The sequence below is a fragment of the Fusarium subglutinans genome, assembly GCF_013396075.1.
Source record: "Fusarium subglutinans strain NRRL 66333 chromosome Unknown NRRL66333_c0000398, whole genome shotgun sequence".
Lineage (NCBI taxonomy): Eukaryota > Fungi > Ascomycota > Sordariomycetes > Hypocreales > Nectriaceae > Fusarium > Fusarium subglutinans.
In genome coordinates, this window is record NW_023502461.1 from 1 (window position 1) to 20,038 (window position 20,038).

Sequence of the window (20,038 nt, forward strand, 5' to 3'; positions counted from 1 at the left end):
AATTAATAAAGCTATATATAGTATATTAAAATAACTTTTAGACTATATAAATTTAAAAGGGAAAAGGACTACTTATTAAAGCTTACTTTAGTAATTATAATAATATACTTTTTAATTAATTCTAACTATTAATTATATTATTAAGAATTAATTATAAATGTACAATTTTATTGTAATATTAAGGGCAGGTCTATTTCTTCTGTCACCCAGAGGACCGGCTAGTCACCACGGCGGCTAGATCTCTTGGACGTGCCCCAACACGTGCGTGGAGTGCGTTAGGGAACAGCAGCGTTCTCTCTGCAAACGCTGCTAGACACAAGCAGCAATGATTGACGAAGGCTCACAGTGCACAATTATACCCGATTGTTTCATGGTGGTAACGCGTATGAAAATTTGGGCATGACAAGTTCTGTGCGTATGCTCTTTACTTTCCGTTCTAGGAAAGATCAGCAAGGAAGATATCGTGGTGAGCCAACTAGGTATCTCGGCCGGGTCCATGGTCCAATATGACATTCCCAAAGCCCTCTGATCTGCCACATGGCATCTCGCAAACTTGGGGCGGTACGTAGCACTAGTCGTTGCGCAGCACGACTGCGCTTACGAGGGGATAAAGCAAAAATACATCATGCCCATGTGCACTATTTCTCGCAATACGTACTCCGTGTTGGGCCAAGACTGACCGGTGGACCAGCCGATCTGCTTTCTGAGAGATGGCCCTCACGTGGCTGCGGAAGATCGCGCATGGTGCTGGGGTGCTTAGTCGCTCCGCTCCATGCTCATCAAACATAGGGGGTTTTAAACTTTGGGGGCGAGGCGAGCTATGGAGGGGCCTACAGATGGTGTTGAGCCAGTCCTCTGCAAGTTCAAGGACGTGGGCCGCGAGCATATCCTTGCAGCACGGCATGAACCTCGAGAGCCATGCCATCTGATGGGGTCATGGATACGCTAGTGAACGGCGCACGAGGTGCCCCGGCCTTGGTGCAAGCCACATTTACAAGGCTTGCGGTCCTGCCTATCCCTTGGTGAGCATCTCACATTCGCAGTATCCCACAGGACACCCCGGAAAGTCATCCTCAACGAGATCTAATTGCTGCACACGATATCACTGTCCGTGTACAGTATTCGCCTGGACAAAGCATTATTTCCTATGCCGTCCACAAGGCAAACTGGGTGCGATATCAGCTCTTCTATCTGCCTAAGACGTGATGGAGGAGTTGCTGGTCGCAGCGAGCAACAAGGGCTTCGATGAGCCCGGTGGGTTCTGTCTGTATGGAGTATACTTATCGCTCTTACCTATCATGGATTTACTCCATGGAGTTGATCCTTGTTATACGTGGTTGGCCAGTAGCAGGAATGGGCTCTCGCCGGAAGTACAGGACGGCCGGATATGTACAGTGCAGTCCCGAGTCTCTGGCGGCAGTTGGGCAAGAATTGGCATGTGGGTGACTGCATCCCGCATCGTAATCGGCACATAGGGTGCCGATACGTATTGCCTGGAACAAGGTCACCCAGATTCATATCAAATTTGAGATCATAACAATGCTAAAGTAACTGCACTTTTCCTGGCTGAATTATTCAATGACTGGAAATACTTGCCTGGACCAGTGCGAGCCATGTGGGTTGGTTGGTTTGAAGCCGAGAAGGCAAATCTGGCTTGCCAGATCCAGATCTAGATCCACGTTGAATTCAAACACAATTGACCCTAGTCTAAGCCGGTACTTTCTGTCAAAATGGTTGGCCCCCGATCTGAGGTATTCGCAGTCACCAAACCGTGCAGCCGAGCAGCCGTCGCAACCTTCCGTGTGGCCTGAATCTCCGGATGGCGCCTTGCGTTCATCAAGACTTGATGCTGTGCCTTAAAGGGGTTGTGAGTAGATTCAGACCGGTTAGACTGAGTAACCACATGGCGCCCATTTCCAGTTGCGCTGCCCCGATCCCCCAAGCTAAGAGCTCCCCGCACCGCCCTCCACGACTTGACTTTGGGACAATGGCAGAAACAAGGTTTTGGGGGAATGAAGAAAAGGGATTCCAGGGGTGAAGAGTGGCTTCTGACACCGTCGTCTCGATATGCACACTGTAAGCCGCTCAAGGTGCGCCTATAACAAATTTTTACGACACTCCCCAGATTGGATGTATCGTCCTCGAACACATGGGAGGACGTGGTGGGGAGAGTAACGAGCCTTTCGGGTAGATTTTGTTTCTATCACCAACGTGTGCCTCAACCACGAGAGGGCCATTCTTGTTTGTACAACTGTTTCGACGGAGTTTGGAAACTGACTATGTACTTGAGATGCGCCGATATAGTTACCTAGGTAGGTACCTATTGATAAATCTTGTCTTGGGTCGAAATAAGACTCCGAATGCTTCTTCGCCTGCTTCAAAATTTATCTCTTAAGCCCAATGGTTCACAAGCTTTGCCGGTGGGAAGCCAGATCCCTGGCAACGGCACAGGTTTCGCAGTACGGCAAGAGCAAGGACTGTACGCACTGCAAGTCTAGTGGAGTTCAGAGTGAGGTGCTGAAGCCATCGGGGCGGCCACTGTGAGGCCCTTGTAAACTCTAGGTATCCGTACATACCTACTTACCTAGGTAGGTACCTAGGTAGTCAGCTTGCCGCGGGTTCGTTGCTGAGACCTCCCTCCAGCTCTTGGGCGGGTCTCACTGCCTGGTCTCCTGCTTCAAAAGCTCCAAGCGGCTGCTGTCCACCCATCCCATCCAATTCTCTGTTACTTGAGCTTGAGTTGGTACCTTACTGTATGGACAGTGAAGGTGGATACAGTGCTACTGCTGAACATGCATGTGCTGGGGATCCAACCATTTCAGCGTACGACGCCAGATGATTTTTCCCCTTGGATCTTTCGAGACATGGAGACTACCATCTGTACTAGAGGAAATGAGGCTTGCTCTCAGGTCATTTTGATGTTCCTTGTGTTCGGTTGATTGCTTGATGGATCTGATCTTTCAGGTCTAACTACCTAGGTAGGTAGTAATCCACCTGCATTTTTCATCCAAGGAGAAACCATCTGGTATCGTTTTTCTCGTTTCTTTTTCCCCACAAGGCTCCTTGGTAGCGACGTAACCTACCTAAGGTAGCCTGCTGTCCCCCATCCATCTCACTCAATTCTTCTTCTCTGCAGTCCATGCTTGCTATAGGTACCTGTGCACATGCCCTAGGTTCCTTCTATAGCCCATGTACCTACCGGGGAACTCACTAGCCTAGGCGTTCCTCACCTTCCCTTCCCTTCCCTTCCCTCACCTGCAGTGCCCTCCACTGTCACTGTCCATCCATCCCCCCCGGACCGTCACTCACTCGCCTTCAACCAGGGTCATCTCGTTCTCGTGTGCACTTTTCCCTCTTCAATTCCATTTCCACCTCTTCTCTCTTCACCTTTTACAGATCAGGGTTACGTTAGGTTCTTGTTCTCGATCACATCCCATCTTTATCTTGTCCAAGACGACGGTCTCTTTTTTAACCCTCCTCCACAAGGCTCATGCTCTGACACGCCCGCCCACTATAGAAATTGGCTTTGGATCGCATTGTCGCGTCTCTGCTGTCCTGGCTGTCTGTCTATCTGTCTGTCCTGGCCCGCCGACTTCGAGCTGCAATTTCCGCCTTGGCTCGTCGTACTGACGCCTCTCGCCTGCTGCTCGCTACCCTGGCCTCGCCTTGAACGCAAACAATCCAACACAATCATATTGCCGTCACCGTTGCCCTCTGCTAGCCGGGCTCCCATTGACGGGGACTCGTCGGGCTCACTATAACCGACTCGCTTTGGCTGCGACTCGACCGATATCCTCAATATCGACTCGACCTCTAGACAGATATGGACGTCCACAGCCAGCCGCGTCTACCCCCTCCCAAACCGGTTGGACTTAATAACATTCTTAATAACGACAACGCACCTGTTTCAATCGTCAACGGCCCGCCTCACATGCGAGACTCGGGCTTCTACTCCAACGCAGACGCCTCCAGTAAGCGTACGCTGCTCATTACTGTTTGTGCCAATGCCTCGGCTCCATGGCTAACCTGATTTACCTAGACACATCCGCTGCATCTTTCAACGTGAATGGTCTTAGCCCAAGTGGCTCCGGCTATCAATCCTCGTCGCACGAGAAGACACCATCTCCGATTGCCTCCAACATGACTCCCAACGGACTTGTCTCGCCATCGACTACCAACATGAGCGTTGCCGCAATGGTATCGCCTAGTACTCCCAGCAGTCTCGATCCTCGCCGCGACCGTCCCACGTCGATCGAGTCCAACGGTCTCGGTCCCAATCCTGGCCCTACGATGAGCGACACCTTAGCGCCTGGTATGGCAGCAATGAGAAGGGAGAGTGTTGACAGCCGTATCAACCAAAACTTCGGCGATTTGCGCCTGGGAGGCTCTCCTTACGCATCTCACAATCACTCAACTACCTCGATACAGAATACCCTCCATAATCAGCGGAACCCTCATCATTTATCAGTCCATCGCATCTCAAACGGCTACCAGCCCAGTGCGGAACGAAACCCTGAAGGCAAGACGGTCAAAACCGCACCGGCCATCACTGGTCCTGCCACTGGACACATCGCGCGCGCTGCAGAGCCCACCAAAGGTCAAGCATGGGCGTTTCCCGAGGAAGAGATTCAGCGAGTCGGTGGCGCCCCCACGTACACCGACTCGCGGCGCAGTAGTATCACCGAGTCTATCGCGAGTAGCCAATTCACAACAGAGTCTCGCCTACCTCCTGGCCAGATGAGACTGAACGAGTCCGAGTACTCTCGCATGTCCAACGCATCCGACTTTCCGCCTGTTCACCATCACTCTATGCAGCATAAGCAATTGAGTGACCTCCAGGCCGAAGAAGGGAATGGTTCAACGGGCTCGCAGCCGTATAGTCGAACACCCGAATTGAGAGTCAGCCACAAGCTTGCTGAACGGAAAAGACGAACGGAGATGAAGGAGCTCTTTGATCAGCTTAGAGATCTCATGCCTCAGGAACGAGGCTCAAAGGCCTCCAAGTGGGAAATTCTAACTAAAGGTCAGTAATTTAAGAGAAAGGGGCTAGATCTCGACTGACGTGAAATTCGACAGCCATTGCAGAGCATCAGAAGCAGCAAGATATCATTCGAGCATTACAAGATCATTATAAGTCTAACACGGCCGAGAACGAGTTGCTTCGCCGAGATGTGCATGCGCTACGTATGGAAAACCAACAGCTTCGTTCAGAGCTCAACTCTTCCTCTTCACGCCCTCCATTATCTTCAGCAACAACACCAGCACCACAGGCCGGGGCCTATCAGACAGACCCTTACCCTAACCTGAACCGACCAGAACTGCCACCACTCAGGTCGCTCCGTAACAGTATTCCAAATGGACCGGACTCTATGACGGGTGTTCAATATGACAGTCCTCGCACCAATGGCTATCATTAGACGGGGCCAATCGAATATACCGAGAAATGAGGCCCAGGGGGGGATACTTGCCCCCTCAAAAATATCCATCATCTTAAACCTGTTGGCACTCGATTAATGAATGAATGACGGCGAAAAGTTATGACACCTGGAGAGCATAAGGCGCGCACCCTTGCAGTTCCAAAACTACAGGGCGGGAATCGACTACTATTGCTGGGTCACCAGCGATGCTCTGAGCCACAACAAAAACGCGCCGTGGCATTAGATTTGCTTAGCTGCTTCTGTTTTTCTTTTGTCTTTTTCCGCAACGCTACCGCCCAGTGTACCGGTACGGCAAACGGATCGTGAATGTCACTCTTCTTTGTCAATTTCTTGTTCAGTACTAGGTCTTCTTTCTCATTCGGTCTTTTTTTCCCCTTCTTTTTCTTCTTTTTCTTCTTTTCTTTCTCTTTTCTTCTTTGCTCTTCTTCTTTTATTTAAACATGTACCACGCTCGACGAATGAGGTGGCTGCTAGGAGTTCAGTTTAGGTTTGGGACATATAGGCCACTTAATGGTACGGTACGGTTAGGTGTGGATGATCAAGCAAGGCAAGGCAAGGTAGGGACAAGGATAAGGAATAGGTGCAATAGGGTTGGTTGCAAAGGATTTTGTCGGTTTTTGGGCTCGGAAGGACGAAGACGTCATGGAAAATACGGAGATGGCGTGAATAGTGTTTCAGGGCGTATATACCCATTTTAAAGGAGGCGAAGCAGACAGGAAGGGTCTGTGCTGTGGAACAAACATGTCGTGGAGGTGATGCAGATGGAAGATGCTCTGTTCTCTTCTGTGCAATGTCGTGGTTGTGAGCGTATCGTATGGTCTCGGTGTATCGGGGGGTTGATGGTAAAAAAAATGCGAGAACAAGATATTCATCTTCACAAAATCGTGCTTACGATAGATTATATCATGCGAATTGTGAAATGAATGAATGTGTACTACCGGCTCTTTGCCATGCCATGTTGGAAAGCAGTGGGCATACCTAGATCTGAGTATCCGTATTATATATACCTACGGAGTATATATATATTATATATATACATACATGTAGAGTACTGCGGATACCCACTAGCATGACGTGATCTGATGAAACAATGCGATGGATATGATAAGATAAAGACAAGATGAGACAGCTACAGTTGGACTTGCCTTCAGATCGGAGCCGGGGATACGGGATATACGGGGCAGCCGAGCCCGGGCGGAGTTGGAGGTTGCGGACTTGCGGAGTTTGCGGAAGCCCCGCCCCAGAGAGAAAATCCCCGATTCGGTCTGAGAGACGAGGAACGACGATTGACGATTGACTTTAGTTAGGTACTAGGTAAGGTACTAGGTAGTTAAATAAAGCTACCTTACTGCTTGCGGCTTACACCAGACAAAGTCCGCAAAGACGATGCATCAGGGGGCTCCTCTCACTCCATTCTCTTGATTATATTTCACTCTGGTAGGCCTATTCATTCTCCGACGTCAAGTCCGTCGACCTTCTTGGGGATCCCTTTTCCGCCTTCTCCTCTTCCATCATTCTCACCCTCACTCGCCCTCACTCTCATCCATCCACTGAGTCACCCATTCCATCTCACTTATACATATATCATGGACTCACTCGGGTCGCTGGCTGCGCGCAAGATGGACCGCTCAGCAGCCTCGAGACAGAAGAGCTGCAACGCCTGCGTGAGAGGGAAGCGCAAGTGCGACAAGAAGACCCCCCGCTGTACTCGCTGTGCGGCAAAGGGCCTCGACTGTGTATACCAGAGATTGCCGCCAGGGGCCAACTTTCACGACGACGATCTGTGTGCCGGTCTTGGCGCTACTGACAATCTGGACGAAGTCCCTGATTTTGATATGGGCTTCGATATCAACAACTTGGGAGCAGACTCGAGTGCCAGCACCAGCACCAGCACCAGCACCAGCAACCCCACGCCCGATAGCTTCGACAGAGTCACCACATCGTCGATAGAGCTCGACTCTCCCCTTGACTTCTCCATCATCGACCATCTCATGGCCAACGATACATCTCTTGGTTCCGAGCTATGGAACATGGGTGACTATGGCAACAACAAGCTCGGTATACCGCCCGTGCCAGCAGGGCCTATCGTCCTCCGCGATGTGGCTGTTCTGGATAGAGTAGATGCCTGCTTGGCCGACTTCAACCCGCTGGACGTGTACGACCCTCGTACCCGCGTGGGATACACAGTAGATATCATCACCAACCTCTACCGGGACTTCGCTCGGACTCGCCGGCTGCCCTTCATCCACCCCCGTCTCTACGGCTCCAACCTCCCAAAGACCATGCTAGCAGCCTTCTCAGCGGCGTCAGCCTATTCAGCGCGAACTCCCGAGAACAAAGGCTGGGTGTACAAGCTCATCACCGACATGGCCAAGGAGATCCATCGCGAGGGTGAGCGGGCCTCGACGCCGGCGGAGAAGCTGGCGCGGGTGCAGGCTCTGGTTGTTCTGGACTCTATCCGTATGTTCGACGGCGACGTTACTCTGAGGGCAACGAGCGAGCGCGAGATGTCGCAGTTTATTGCGTGGATGTTTGCTCTGAAAGAGGTGGAAGAGGAGTTGTCAGTGGGGGATGAGCCTGGTGCTACAACGATGAAAGGTCCACCTCCACCAAGCTGGGAGGTGAGATGGTCCAAGAACTATACCACGGAGGATTCTTGCTGACGTTGAGACAGAGTTGGCTGCTTGCCGAGAGTATACGCCGAACCACTGTCATGTCATTTGCTTTCGTCTGCATGACAAGCATACTCAAGTCCCTTGAGCGTACGTCTTATTGTCTTTACCTATCCTCGTATCTTTACCTATCCTCGTATCTAACACTTTCTCATAGCACCGTGCGGTATCATGGAGGGGCCAGCCTTTCAGTTCACTGCATCGAGATACCTCTGGGAAGCCGATTCGTCAATGGCCTTCTATCGGGCGTGGCAGACCAAACCACAATACCCGGTGCGGAATCTCGACTTCAAGGGTGTCTGGTTGCATGCCCAGCCTGAGGATGTTGATGAGTTTACGAAGCTAATGCTTACTGCGTAAGTAACTCCGTCTATCGAGTCTATTATTATATCTGACATGAAACAGACAAATGGGCCCCGAAGCTATTGATCAGTTCATGATGGGTGCTACGTGTTGATTCTGCGCAAGTAACGGATGTCTGTTATTAATTTTTGTAATGGTAGTTAAGGCGTCATGGTGCTGGGATTCACCAAGCTTTCCACGATATCATGGATCAGTTTGATTTACAAACAAAGTTGCTGAGCTGGTGACTATTCAGGAAACACATAAGTAATAGCCAAGTGCTACTGCAATAATGCTATATCGACAGGTGTTTGATGCTGATTCACACCTCGTCTTGGGTGATCCTCCAGACCAGCCTCTCGCCACTGACTCCCTTATTTCTCAGAATATCCAATGCCTTTTGGGCCCTCTCAACAGCTGATGAACCTTCCACAACACGATACTTATTTGGGGTAATGACGCCGTCTTTGAGTAGCTTGGGCACCATTTCTGGCTGAGCCTTTTCCTTGAGAAACTCATTCTAGTTTATGTTAGTCTTTGAATGCTGGAGGTGACCAAGAGTGACTTACTGAGAGGTAGAAATGTGTTCGTACACCACGAACTTCAACGCCATCGGCCCATTGACCGACCAAAACCTTGGAGACGTCCATCTCATATTCAGGCTCTTCTTCAAGGGTAGCATCTTTGAGAATGACAGGCAGCATAACGGCCACAGTGCTGCCGCGTTGAGCAATCTTGGACAGAGGCTTTAGAGTGCCCTCTAGAGAACCAATGCAGTCGATGATATAAGGCAGTTTGGGCTCTGATCTGTTACTGATGAATTGGAGGATCTTATGGACAACATCATGCTTTCGATAGTCGACGGTCTCGGTTGCGCCAATGCCGTGAAGATATGCATGCTGCTTTTCACTTGCCACAGCGATGATGTTCTTGAAGCCCCAGTGCCTGAAGACCTGGACGGCATAGATACCGACGCTGCTCGAGGCGCCCCAGATGAGGATAGGGTCATCAGCTTGCTTGGGCGTGTAACCTTCTGGTACAGGCCATGGAAGCTCCAGCTTGAGATCGGCAGTGGCAGTGTGAAAGACAGTCACTAGATTCACAGAGACTGTCACCGCTTCCTGGTAAGAAATGTTGTCTGGGATTTTAGAAGCAAGATATGCAGGAATGGTGATGTATTCCTGGTGATTTGCCTCTTTGCCACCATGAAAAGCAAAGGAAACGACACGGTCTCCGACATTCAGCCCCTTAAGGTCGCCGCCATCGCCAACAGCCACGATCTTTCCAGCGGCACCACCACTGCCCATCTGCTGCGGGTATTCGGAGATGAGTAGACCACCATCGGCACGATGAAGGTCAAGAGGAGTTGAAGAGGTCCAGGCAACACGAACTAGGACTTCGCCAGGGGCGGGAGGATACACAGGGACTGTTTGAGAGGCGAACGGGGTGCGTTTTGCAGGGAGGACTATGGCTTGCTGAGTTGAGGGGATAGAAGACATGATGGGCTTGGGTTGGGTTGTAACTAGGTGATGAATGGCTTGGTAAATAGATCGATGTCACTCTACAGATATAGCAATTCTACGGGTTTATATATCTGCATATACTTCACTGCTCTTTACTCGGGAGTCTCGTCTCCTGATAATGCGTAATGCGTGCACAGGTAGTCGTATTAATAAAAATGCAGATATTTGTCAGCCTGAACTCCGTGGAACGCCTAAATGAGCCCCACCGAAGTTTCTACATGTCCAAGGAAAGTTGCACAATGTTTCGTATTCAAAACAAAGCGACCTTGTGAATAGATTGATGATGATGCAAGCAAGCGGCAAGGCAGGGCAAGGCAGGGTAAATCTAGTTCATAAGCCCCACGAGTGCCAGATGGGTTGTGACTCGATAATAACGGGTGTGAGTTTTAAGGCTGAGGTGGATGTATTCGATGCTGATGTAAGATGGAGTCTTAAAGAGGAAAGTAGTTATTTAATCAATGATGCAGTAATAAATGGTCAAAATCGAGCTGGACGGGAGATAATAATGACAAGGAGTGATTCAATCAGCATCAGGGTTTTACGGTGCTTTGGTAGGTTGTCAGTCATGCCATCGCCAATCAATAGCTCCGTTGATAAAAATGGTGGTCAACACTTGAGATCCAATTCAACTCATTTCCAACGCCATAACTCGCACAGTAAAAGTAAAAGGTATCTGATCCGATACAGTCATCCAAGACGTCCATCCATTCCATTCATCATCCCATTAAATCCATTCCCAAATTCATTCCCAGCCTCAAAATATTCCCCATGTCATATAATTCTGCCTTTAACTAGACGGTGGCAGAGCCCATGAGGACTGTCCCGGCCGCAGGCCCAACATCCACATGCTTTTGCGTGACATTTCCGCTCTTGGCATCATCTCTCGCAGTCGGAGGACGTCCGAGGTCGGATACGACATTGCGGACTCGCTGTCGCATGCTCTTGCGGTGCTGGTTCTGCTTTGCGGCTTCGTTTGTAGACATGTCCGCGTCGGCTTTTGTCGGTGAGACATGGTCCTGGGCTTCTTTGGAGAAGACGGTTGAGCCTGAGAGGACAGAGGCAGCGTCGCTTGTGGTGTCCATTTTCTTTTGTGACAGGCGAAGTGGGCTTTGAAAAGAAGGAGACGCTTTTATTTAGGTTGTATTGGATGAGTGATATTAAATTGATAGGGAGCCAAGAAATGGCGGGGGGTGGGGTGAGGCTGAAGCTTTTATATATGGAAGGCAAGGGATAGGAAGGTAAGGTAGTGTAGTCTACCTTAGGTACTGTCCTATCTTCTCCTCTCCTCTTCCCCGACTTTTATCAGTCTGCCTCTTCCATTCATTGCCTTGTCTGCCTTTCAGGGAGGGTCAAAGGGTCTAGATCTTTGGTGGTAGTGTTACTGACCCCGCGCTACTGTACGGTGAACCCACTCTCATTAACCTTAATCAGTTCCACTTATCTCAAGGAATTTACTATGGCATTGTCGTTCTGATATGATAAAAGGCCCGGTGATACATCAGTAATCTTCAACAAACGTCTCTTCATCTTACAACAATCTTCTTCTATACCCTAATTCGAATATAATGCGATTTCCAAGCGACATCTCCCTTTCCTCATGGTGAGTTGCCGTTCAGACAGTCTAGACAACCCAATGTGACCCCTCCCTATCACTCACACGTCAACACTCTCTAAACCCATTCGCCGAGGCCACTGGCTAGACTATCCCCCATAACCCTTCACATCAACATCTACAGCTGAATCGTCCTCCTCATTATGCCACCAAATCGATGTAAGCACATCCAGCCCCAATGTCTCAAACTCCTCCAAGCTAGCCTCCTCCTCCCCTTTCTCGACTCTACCACCGCAACTATCGGCACACGTAAACACTTCTCTCACACAGTCTATGTTCCAAGGTCCGCAGTCCCAATCCCCTCCACCCATACTGTAGAACTCAACCACCAGATTAGTCGCGCCAAAGAGCAGCTCGCACTGTTCCCGGCAAAGCTGCGTCTGATGCGTCTCCCGCGCATCACCCCAGCTAACCCGGTACCACATAGAGTAGTTCTCCGGTTGGCACGTTGTGCTGTGAACCATGTCGTACAACTGGCCCATGCAGAGGCCCGGTGAGGATTTTGGCTTGACAAGAGCAGTGCGGACATTGCGGAACCACATGTCGAAGCCCTCTGATTTCAAATATCCCATAGCCGGAGGTGGTGGTTGAGATACAAGCATCCGCCGCCAACTGGAAGTGCTCATTGTGAAGTTCTCAAGCCTCTCCGTCTTCTCCAGAATCGATAAGCTTCTTGCTTCTCCTTGCGCTGTAATCGCACCTTCGGGAGCCCAAGGCAAGCGAAAGAACGAGTCTGCTCTTCGAAGGTATGTATACTTGCGGTCGACATCGAAGAAGCATCGTCCAAACTTTTCAACCAGCAACGGGTTGAGTGTGAAACTCTGCGGTCTTTGGGTCCCTGCCGAGGACACGGGTTGGAAGAACAGCGCTTGCTGTAATCTGGGAGATTCTCTTATCATCGCGGCCCAGTGACGACATACCCTCGATGCAGAGACAAGAAGTGTCTTCATGTCAAGGTGTAAGAGGATGAGTTCCAGCAATTCCGGGACCGCGAGTATCCTGGCCATAGTGTCTGCGAACTCCATTGCGAATTCAGATCAACGTTTGTTTATTTCGAGGGACCAATCACTCCAGATGCAAAACAATAACACTCAGGGAAAATGAAAATAATGCGGGTTGTCATACCAAGTTTATGCAAACTATAGAGGCTTCAGAACCGATGATGCAGTGGTTATCAAAGATGGAATCCACCTCACATGATGGACTAGGCTGCGAGTCATGATGCCATGGCTGCACTCTAGTGCATGCGACCAAAATGTAACTTATATGTTAGGTATGTTGGCTTGGTTGGTTAGAGTTATGCCAAAATCCTGCCTCGGTAGCAAATGGCCAAGCTTGGTTGGGCTGGGCTGGGTTGGCTTACAAGACCTGCCTACTTGGGACGTGAGTGTCAATCCTGTTTGACTCCCGTATTCATGGCGCTAATGAGATTACCTACACCAACGAAGCAAATCGCCGCCTCAATCCGATAAGGTTTTGTACTTTATGGATCAGGCTGGATTGCCGTTAACTACCTAGGTACTTGATGAGACATGAAGCAGAGAGATGGCACGTGAATGAGGGTCAGGCTGGATATAGAGGTATATATATCTCATTCATTAGCTGTGCTGTTGTGTACATCACCGTCTTGGTCCAACAATATCTTCCCTAAGTAGTGCTCCTTCCATGACACCATGACACACAGTGACAAAAAGGAATTCCCAGACGCCCAGACTCCAATCATGCTGCCAAAGGCCCAAAATGACAGTCCCTTCTACCCAAACAAAGCCAAGCAGTAAATCCTTGTACATGTGCCCCATGAAGATTAAAGAGGTCATAAAAGGAGAGGAAAAGCGTGCGCGCGCAGCCTACTTGGTTCGTTCTAGAACCTCGACTCGCTTGTTTCCGAGGTCGACAATCTTGCCGACGAGCTGGCCTGCCTGGTCCATCTCGGTGATGTCGTCGGCGCCTCCCAGGCTCACACCGTTGACCATAATATTGGGTACGGTCCTTCGGCCTGTTGTCTCGCGCAGTTGGTCTTGCAGGGCTTGGCCTTGGGGATGGATATCGAGTTCAACGACGTAGGGCTCGGGTTTGATGGAGTACTTTCCGATCAGAAGGCCCTTGGCTCGCTTCGAGTACGGGCAGTACGTCTTTGAGAAGATGATGACTGAATGGCAATTAGTGATTATGGTACTTCCAGTGTTTGCTCTCAGAAACCTACCGGGTGATTTCTTGAGGATAGAGTCAAGCTCTTCGCGAGCCGCGATTGCCTCCTTGCTCCTCGTCTCCGTCTCGGGCTTCTTCTCGGCTGCGGCAGCAGGAGCTGGAATATCGCCAGACTCTCCGCCAACAGGCTTGACGATTTTATCCTTATCCTGACCTTCCGCAGAACTTCCAACTCCCACAACCTTCTTGGGAGGATCGGGTCGCAGACCTCCCTTCTCGTTCGCCTTGCCCTTCGCCTCGGCCTCGGCCGCCTTGAGACGCTCCTGCATCTGAGCAGCTAACTTCTGGTCGTCTGCGTCGACGTCGCCGTCCCCATCCTTGTCAGCGTGAGGCTGTCCAGCCTTCTCTCCAGTTGCAAAGTCGACGATAGGTGCCGGGGGTTCGTTTGCGCTCATGGCATTCTGGGTCTTCTTGATAAACTCCTGGCCTGTATAGGTCTCTGCATCGTGATGCGAGTCGAATCCCGAGGTGTAGAAGAGGATAAAGATAAATGTGCCAATCGTCGCCAGGATTAGTAGGCGTACTCGGCGTGGAGAAGGCATGTCGGTCGGCGGGATGATGATCTCAGGACCAGGGGTGGGTGGGTGCGCTAGGGAGCGAGCTCTGGTCAAGAGCTCTTGAGCGTCGCGCCGGCGAGCGATTGGAGTTGATGAAGGAGCAGCAGGGTCGTCTCGGATAGCGATGATTAAGGAGCGTCGAAAAAGACGGGAAGGACAGTGAGAAAAGTATCGGTCGGCTGGGGTGTTGAGCCGAAGATGACGGTGGGAAAATGGGAATGGAAACGGAAATGAAGAGGAACGGGATACGAGAGTCGACCTCCCAGGGACACACAGATTCTCCAGATTAGAACCTGAGGTAAGGGAGAGCCTCTCCAATTCCAGCGGAGGGTTTAGGTGTCTGTGGCCAATCAGGGGGGCGTGTCATGGGGATAACCTTAGGAGACAGTGCGGTTCATCATGGACTGTGCTACTGATGGACAGTATTTTTACTTTAGACGCTTGATAAACCTAGAATTGGAGCTGTAACATCTCGTAAATTTTATAAATTGTGTGCCCAAAGGGGTACAGACAGTATTTGAAGGTAACATATAAAATTACAAACCATGTTTGGCTGAAGTATCTCACCAATGCCCATGTGGCCCTCCCAGCATTATTAAACAAACTCCGTCCAACACACCAATATCAGAAGAGCCAGCTTCTGATTTTCTCTCATCACTTCCACCCGATTATTGCAAAATCTTGTTCTTCCTCAAGTCAGTACATACATCATGTTAATCGTGGGTTTGTCACCTACCACTGAATACCTATACCGTCACTGAATGGTGCATCTCCTCATCAGGTACAGCCTGTGCTCGCACACTCTCACTGGGCTTCTGAGGCTCTTCGGACAAAACTTGGGGGGCTCCATGGTGATAGTGTGATCTTGCGCGGTGCAAAAGCGCCGCTCTTGTTGCGTGGAGGTGTCGAAGATGTTGATTGCCATGGCGGTGATGGTGCATTGCTGGTGCAGCCTCGAGAGTAAAGGCCCAAAGGAAGAAGGCTAGAAAGAAGGAGGTCTTGAAGGACAACATTTTGTGCTGTGGACTGACAGTGATTGCAACTAATTGGTTTGACTAGGTATGTGTTTGCTGCTACCACGAAAACTCTACTGGGCTATTCGCTCTTATATGTCCTTTGGGATCTCTTGCTCCCTTCTCCCATCGAGACCATATGACGAGCAGTGTACTTACAATGAGCCTGTTCCATGCTTCAGCACCGCATTCGGTCAGAGTCGTCCTGTCTTGGGGCCCCTCGGGAGGAATTTGCAGGGTCGTGGGCCGCACTGAGACAATCTTCTAATAGAGCTGTTTGCGACAAGAAACTATTTCTGGTCCCGCCAGCCCCTTCAACTTATGCTCCCTCCATCACATGAACCCTTTTCATCAGGATAAAGCTCATACGATCAAGTTTTAAACCCCTCAAATAAGCTATTTCCTTGGCCGTTGAGATCGTCGTCAACGTTGATATGGCCCCCGTGGAAAGGGGAGGCTGGTCCTTGTGAGACATTCTCAATAGTCACTCTCCATGTGACATTGTGAGGGCTACAGTGTCACGATTCGAATGTCGTCAGGCAGCGATCTGTATCAAACCTACCTACATCAGAACTATAAAGTTGACTTACATGGAGACTATATGAAGCATGACTAATCGAGAATGTTGCGGCGAACCAATAGAAACCTGCCAAAACTCTTTTTCACAGTGAGCATCCAGTGGCACGGGCGTTGATGGATCTTGACAAGTTGCATTTCTAGTGACTTCGATTTATGGTAAAAAAGAAGTGTCCTTTTTACTGTCGACTGAGTCATATATCTTGGAGTTTCATAGCATATAACGGAAAAGCATATTCATTTATTTGTTTATACTCTCTGTTCACCTTTTTTTTTTTTTTAACTTATTCCAAAGCCTGTCACCATTTTACGTTGGTATCCCTCAAACTCACACCAGTTGACTACCCTTGAGTTCTCCAACCTTGTACACTTTTAAATCTGCCCCTTCGATACTCTGCTCGAGGGTTTACAACAATCACCAATAATACTCCCTGGTCTCAGATCGAGTATTAAACCCTGACCACCTTCGCTATTCAACCTTGAAGAGCTTTCGCCTGTTTGAGGGATTAGATATTCAGTATGGCTCCCTCAAGGGCAAAATCCTTGTCACTCATGATCGCCCTCGTCCTGGGTATTGTCCTATGCATCTTTGCAGCTCCAGCTGCAGCCTCACAGCCATCTCCCGAGGCAGATGTAGAACTCATCTGCCACACAGATAACCCCAAAGACTGTTACCCAAAGGTGTTTCAACCAACAGATGAGTTCCAGGTTGTCCACGATGATCAGGAACTTCCTCACGGACTCCATGTTCGCTTGAATATGTCCAACGGCAAGAAAGAGGCCAAGATCAATGTCCCCGATGAAGGAAACCCTGCCCTCGAAGGCCTCCCGGTTGACCAGGCTGTTGTCGTCGTCGATCAGCAGCAACAGGAGGATCCCCAAATTCCCAAGGGCGCCCCAGCTTATGAACCTATCGGTAAAATCAAGGAGCCCGAGGGCGAGGATTTCGTCGGTAAGCCCTTCTTCACCGCCATGAAGATGTTGAAGGCTGGCGAAACAGGCCAAGGCAGGGAGCTTGACGACGCGCTCGAGGGAATGGAAGAACTGTCACATGATATTTACTACGGTCTCAAGGTCACCGAAGACCCGGCGGTGCTGAAGGCTCTCTTCTGCATGATGGCAGATTCAGATGTTGCTTACCCTGCTGATATCACTCCTCGGGATCATCAAGCAGCTGCCATCCTCGGGGCCGCGCTGCAGAACAATGCTGCGGCATTGAAAGAGATCACCAAACAGTGGCCTAGTCTCATGGAGGGTCAGTGCCCGAGCAACAGCAAGTCTCTAAAGGAGTCTTTCTATACACCTCTTGTGCCCGCTCATGTTCCATCGTCGCTCAACACCAAGACTTTGGCCTCTACAGCGAAAGCCAAGGTTGGGGCTATCAACGGCCTCATCAAGAGCGATGTCATCCGAGAGGAATTCCTCAAGAACGACGGCATGAAGCTATTGCTTGAGGTGCTCGTGCCCGAAGGCAGAGACTGGGATACTACACAGCGCAAGGTCGGCCAGTTGGTTCTGGATGCTTTCTTGGATGAAGATATGGGCGCAAAGCTTGGTCAGTGGCCTCGCACGGAGCGAGACAGCGACGCAAAATGCCGAGTATTTGAGACAAGTACCGGAGAGGGGTGCTGGGACTACCATGTTGCGAGGATCCTGAAGGAGAACAAGAGAGACAGCGGACATTGGAGCCGGGATCTACATGATCGGCTTGCGGCATTGAGGAAGAGCGGAAAGGTGCCTCCTCGGGTTGAATTGTAGAGCACAGCATTAGTAGCATCTGCCAAGCGAGATTATTATAGGCAGAGCAATAGAGTAACTACGCATTTCAAGCTGTAAAAAAAAATTGAGTATTGCGACATTCTGCATGTGAGATTGCTGTGCCCAAATGTGGTGCAATTGAAGGATTGATCCTGATGTGGTTCGCTAGATTGAGCTCGGTGCAGGAGAATTTCGGACATTACATTGACCTTACTCCATCTCACAACCAACAAAACATTCATGGATCTTGCTGACACCGGATCCTGAGATAAGTAGGTCCCTCTAACCTACTAACTTATATATCTACCATAATCGGGCCCCATTTTGATACGTATTTCTGCTTTCCCACTCTTTCGGACCAAACCTCCAGTCTCTCCCGTCTAAAATGAATCAAGACGTGCCCTTCCAGCTAAGGCATGATAAAAAAGGGCGTGGAATCTTCTCCACCAGAGCCTTTTCTCCAGGCGACATCATCCTCCCATTTACACCAACTATCCTCATCCCCTCGCTATCTCATATAAAAACCATCTGTAGCCACTGCTTCAAGCCGGCTGACGTGCGCTCCTGTTCCGGCTGCCGCGCCGTGTCCTACTGCGATGCCGCCTGTCAATCTGCAAACTGGACTGCAGTCCACTCCAAGGAGTGCAAACTACTGCGTAAGGTGACCGAGCAAGGACACCCGGGCATACCGACGCCCGTACGCGCAGTGATTCAGGCGCTGGTGAAGCCTGGTATTGGCGCTGCGCTGGAGAACCTTGAAGGAAATGTCGAGTCTTGGAGGGAGAGTGACAAATGGGCCGACATGGAGATGATGGCCATGGGTGCTACTGCATTTACTGGGCACGGCACGGGTCAGGAGGAATTGCAGAAGACGCTGGCTCTGCTCTGCAAGGTAAGTCCTCAGAACTGTATGGCAGCAGGTCAACATACTGACGCATGGCAGATTCAGACAAATGCCTTCCATAGATATGATGCCGATCTTGGCCAGGTTGGCATCTTTCTCGAACCAAAGCTCGCCATGGCCAACCACTCCTGTATTCCCAATGCCATGGTTCAGTTTGTTGGGAGGAAGGCCATACTGAGAGCTGAAAAGCCGATCAGAGTCGATGAAGAGATTGAGATCTCTTACACTGGTATGTCTCCCCCATATGATATCCTCAAGATGCCCACTGACATGCTGTCAGATTACACGTTCCCTCGGTCTAAGAGAAAACATGCGCTTGCACCGTACTTTTTTAATTGTCAATGCCCTAGGTGCGAGAAAGACCTCAACGTCTACCAAGTCTGCGCCGGCTCTCCAATCATCAACATGAATCGCCATAGTCTGGTTACTGATGTCGGCAAGCTTGGCAAGCACCCTGCTGCAACAGATTCGACCAAAGCCTCAACGGCTACGAGCTGCAGCGAGCAACTATCTGATTTAATAGATGAAAAAGACCCTACCTTACCACCAGAAGATCGTCGAAGAGTACTTCGAGCTCGTTACCAGCAATGCAAAGGACTGACAGCCGAGAACCTTTGGGCAGTATCACCACTCCCACAGCTGCTGACTGAGGTATCGATCCTATACATCGAAGAAAGCAACTTCATATATGCCTTAACTACGGCATGCTTCGTTGCGACTTCCAGCGAACCTTATCGACATGTCTTGCCATACCATCCTATCCGCATCAAGGGCCTTTTACTCGTCGCCAAATTACTCGCCAATACGGCAGCTGACACAGCCTCACTCGGTAACTCACAAGCCGTGGCATCAAAAGGAGATATTAATCAGAGGGCTCTTCAGACACTGCAGGATATTGACCAAGTTTCCTTGTGCCAGATGCTTCTCATCATGATTATAGCGTCTGTCCCCAGAGACTATGTTCGAGAATGGGAAGTCTCGGCCACCGCTCAGCAAATGCTGGATGATATCAATGGACTACCAGGAAGAGACCAGGAGTTGTCTCTTATCAACGCCTGGAAAGAGAATCCTGAGGATGAACAAGCTCGAGCCTTCTTCGAGTATGCTGTAGTGAAGCAAGTAGATTCTCTGGCAAATTTGGGACTTGAGATACTTGAGATGGACTTTGGCCATTAAATACCTAGACATTATTGAGTGTTGCTTTGGGAACCGAGTAGATTCTCGAGTTGAGAATTTAGATACTTTGAGGGCTGGACTATGGATATATTGTTGAGTGCGGTATTCATGATTATATAGGTCTTTATATCCACGTTAACCCTCCTGTTAGGTCCAAGGCGCGTAAAGTAGTTAACCCTACAGACATTCTCATTGGCCGATCTTATAACAAGCTAAGGCCCCGCTCTCTACTAGGCTACCTACTAGGTACCTAGGTACA

At 49.9% G+C, this 20,038-nt stretch overlaps 8 protein-coding genes across 8 annotated transcripts; 4 read left to right on the forward strand and 4 right to left on the reverse strand.

Moving 5' to 3' along the window:
- Positions 1 to 3,823: 3,823 nt before the first annotated feature.
- Positions 3,824 to 5,417, forward strand: FSUBG_13788 (HLH transcription factor (Hpa3); the record flags this gene model as incomplete). The annotated part of the gene is made up of 3 exons (XM_036678715.1): positions 3,824 to 3,977; positions 4,040 to 5,023; positions 5,077 to 5,417. The coding sequence occupies 3 exons, from the start codon at positions 3,824 to 3,826 to the stop codon at positions 5,415 to 5,417; spliced, it is 1,479 nt and encodes a 492-aa protein (XP_036530741.1).
- A 1,607-nt stretch (positions 5,418 to 7,024) lies between these two features.
- FSUBG_13789 (c6 zinc finger) lies at positions 7,025 to 8,567 on the forward strand (the record flags this gene model as incomplete). Its single annotated transcript, XM_036678716.1, has 4 exons — positions 7,025 to 8,059; positions 8,113 to 8,200; positions 8,268 to 8,466; positions 8,516 to 8,567. 4 exons carry the CDS (start codon positions 7,025 to 7,027, stop codon positions 8,565 to 8,567), a joined length of 1,374 nt encoding a protein of 457 aa, XP_036530742.1.
- Positions 8,568 to 8,774: 207 nt separating this feature from the next.
- FSUBG_13790 (Zn-dependent oxidoreductase) lies at positions 8,775 to 9,951 on the reverse strand (the record flags this gene model as incomplete). Its single annotated transcript, XM_036678718.1, has 2 exons — positions 8,775 to 8,972; positions 9,022 to 9,951. The coding sequence occupies 2 exons, from the start codon at positions 9,949 to 9,951 to the stop codon at positions 8,775 to 8,777; spliced, it is 1,128 nt and encodes a 375-aa protein (XP_036530743.1).
- An 815-nt stretch (positions 9,952 to 10,766) lies between these two features.
- FSUBG_13791 (uncharacterized protein) lies at positions 10,767 to 11,057 on the reverse strand (the record flags this gene model as incomplete). Its single annotated transcript, XM_036678719.1, has 1 exon — positions 10,767 to 11,057. One exon carries the CDS (start codon positions 11,055 to 11,057, stop codon positions 10,767 to 10,769), a length of 291 nt encoding a protein of 96 aa, XP_036530744.1.
- Positions 11,058 to 11,676: 619 nt separating this feature from the next.
- FSUBG_13792 (f-box domain protein) lies at positions 11,677 to 12,612 on the reverse strand (the record flags this gene model as incomplete). The annotated part of the gene is made up of 2 exons (XM_036678720.1): positions 11,677 to 12,459; positions 12,508 to 12,612. The coding sequence occupies 2 exons, from the start codon at positions 12,610 to 12,612 to the stop codon at positions 11,677 to 11,679; spliced, it is 888 nt and encodes a 295-aa protein (XP_036530745.1).
- An 822-nt stretch (positions 12,613 to 13,434) lies between these two features.
- On the reverse strand, positions 13,435 to 15,365 carry FSUBG_13793 (glutaredoxin; the record flags this gene model as incomplete). Its single annotated transcript, XM_036678721.1, has 3 exons — positions 13,435 to 13,736; positions 13,791 to 14,645; positions 15,161 to 15,365. The coding sequence occupies 3 exons, from the start codon at positions 15,363 to 15,365 to the stop codon at positions 13,435 to 13,437; spliced, it is 1,362 nt and encodes a 453-aa protein (XP_036530746.1).
- Positions 15,366 to 16,460: 1,095 nt separating this feature from the next.
- FSUBG_13794 (nucleotide exchange factor SIL1) lies at positions 16,461 to 17,699 on the forward strand (the record flags this gene model as incomplete). Its single annotated transcript, XM_036678722.1, has 1 exon — positions 16,461 to 17,699. The coding sequence occupies one exon, from the start codon at positions 16,461 to 16,463 to the stop codon at positions 17,697 to 17,699; it is 1,239 nt and encodes a 412-aa protein (XP_036530747.1).
- A 385-nt stretch (positions 17,700 to 18,084) lies between these two features.
- On the forward strand, positions 18,085 to 19,779 carry FSUBG_13795 (SET and MYND; the record flags this gene model as incomplete). The annotated part of the gene is made up of 1 exon (XM_036678723.1): positions 18,085 to 19,779. The coding sequence occupies one exon, from the start codon at positions 18,085 to 18,087 to the stop codon at positions 19,777 to 19,779; it is 1,695 nt and encodes a 564-aa protein (XP_036530748.1).
- Positions 19,780 to 20,038: the final 259 nt, after the last annotated feature.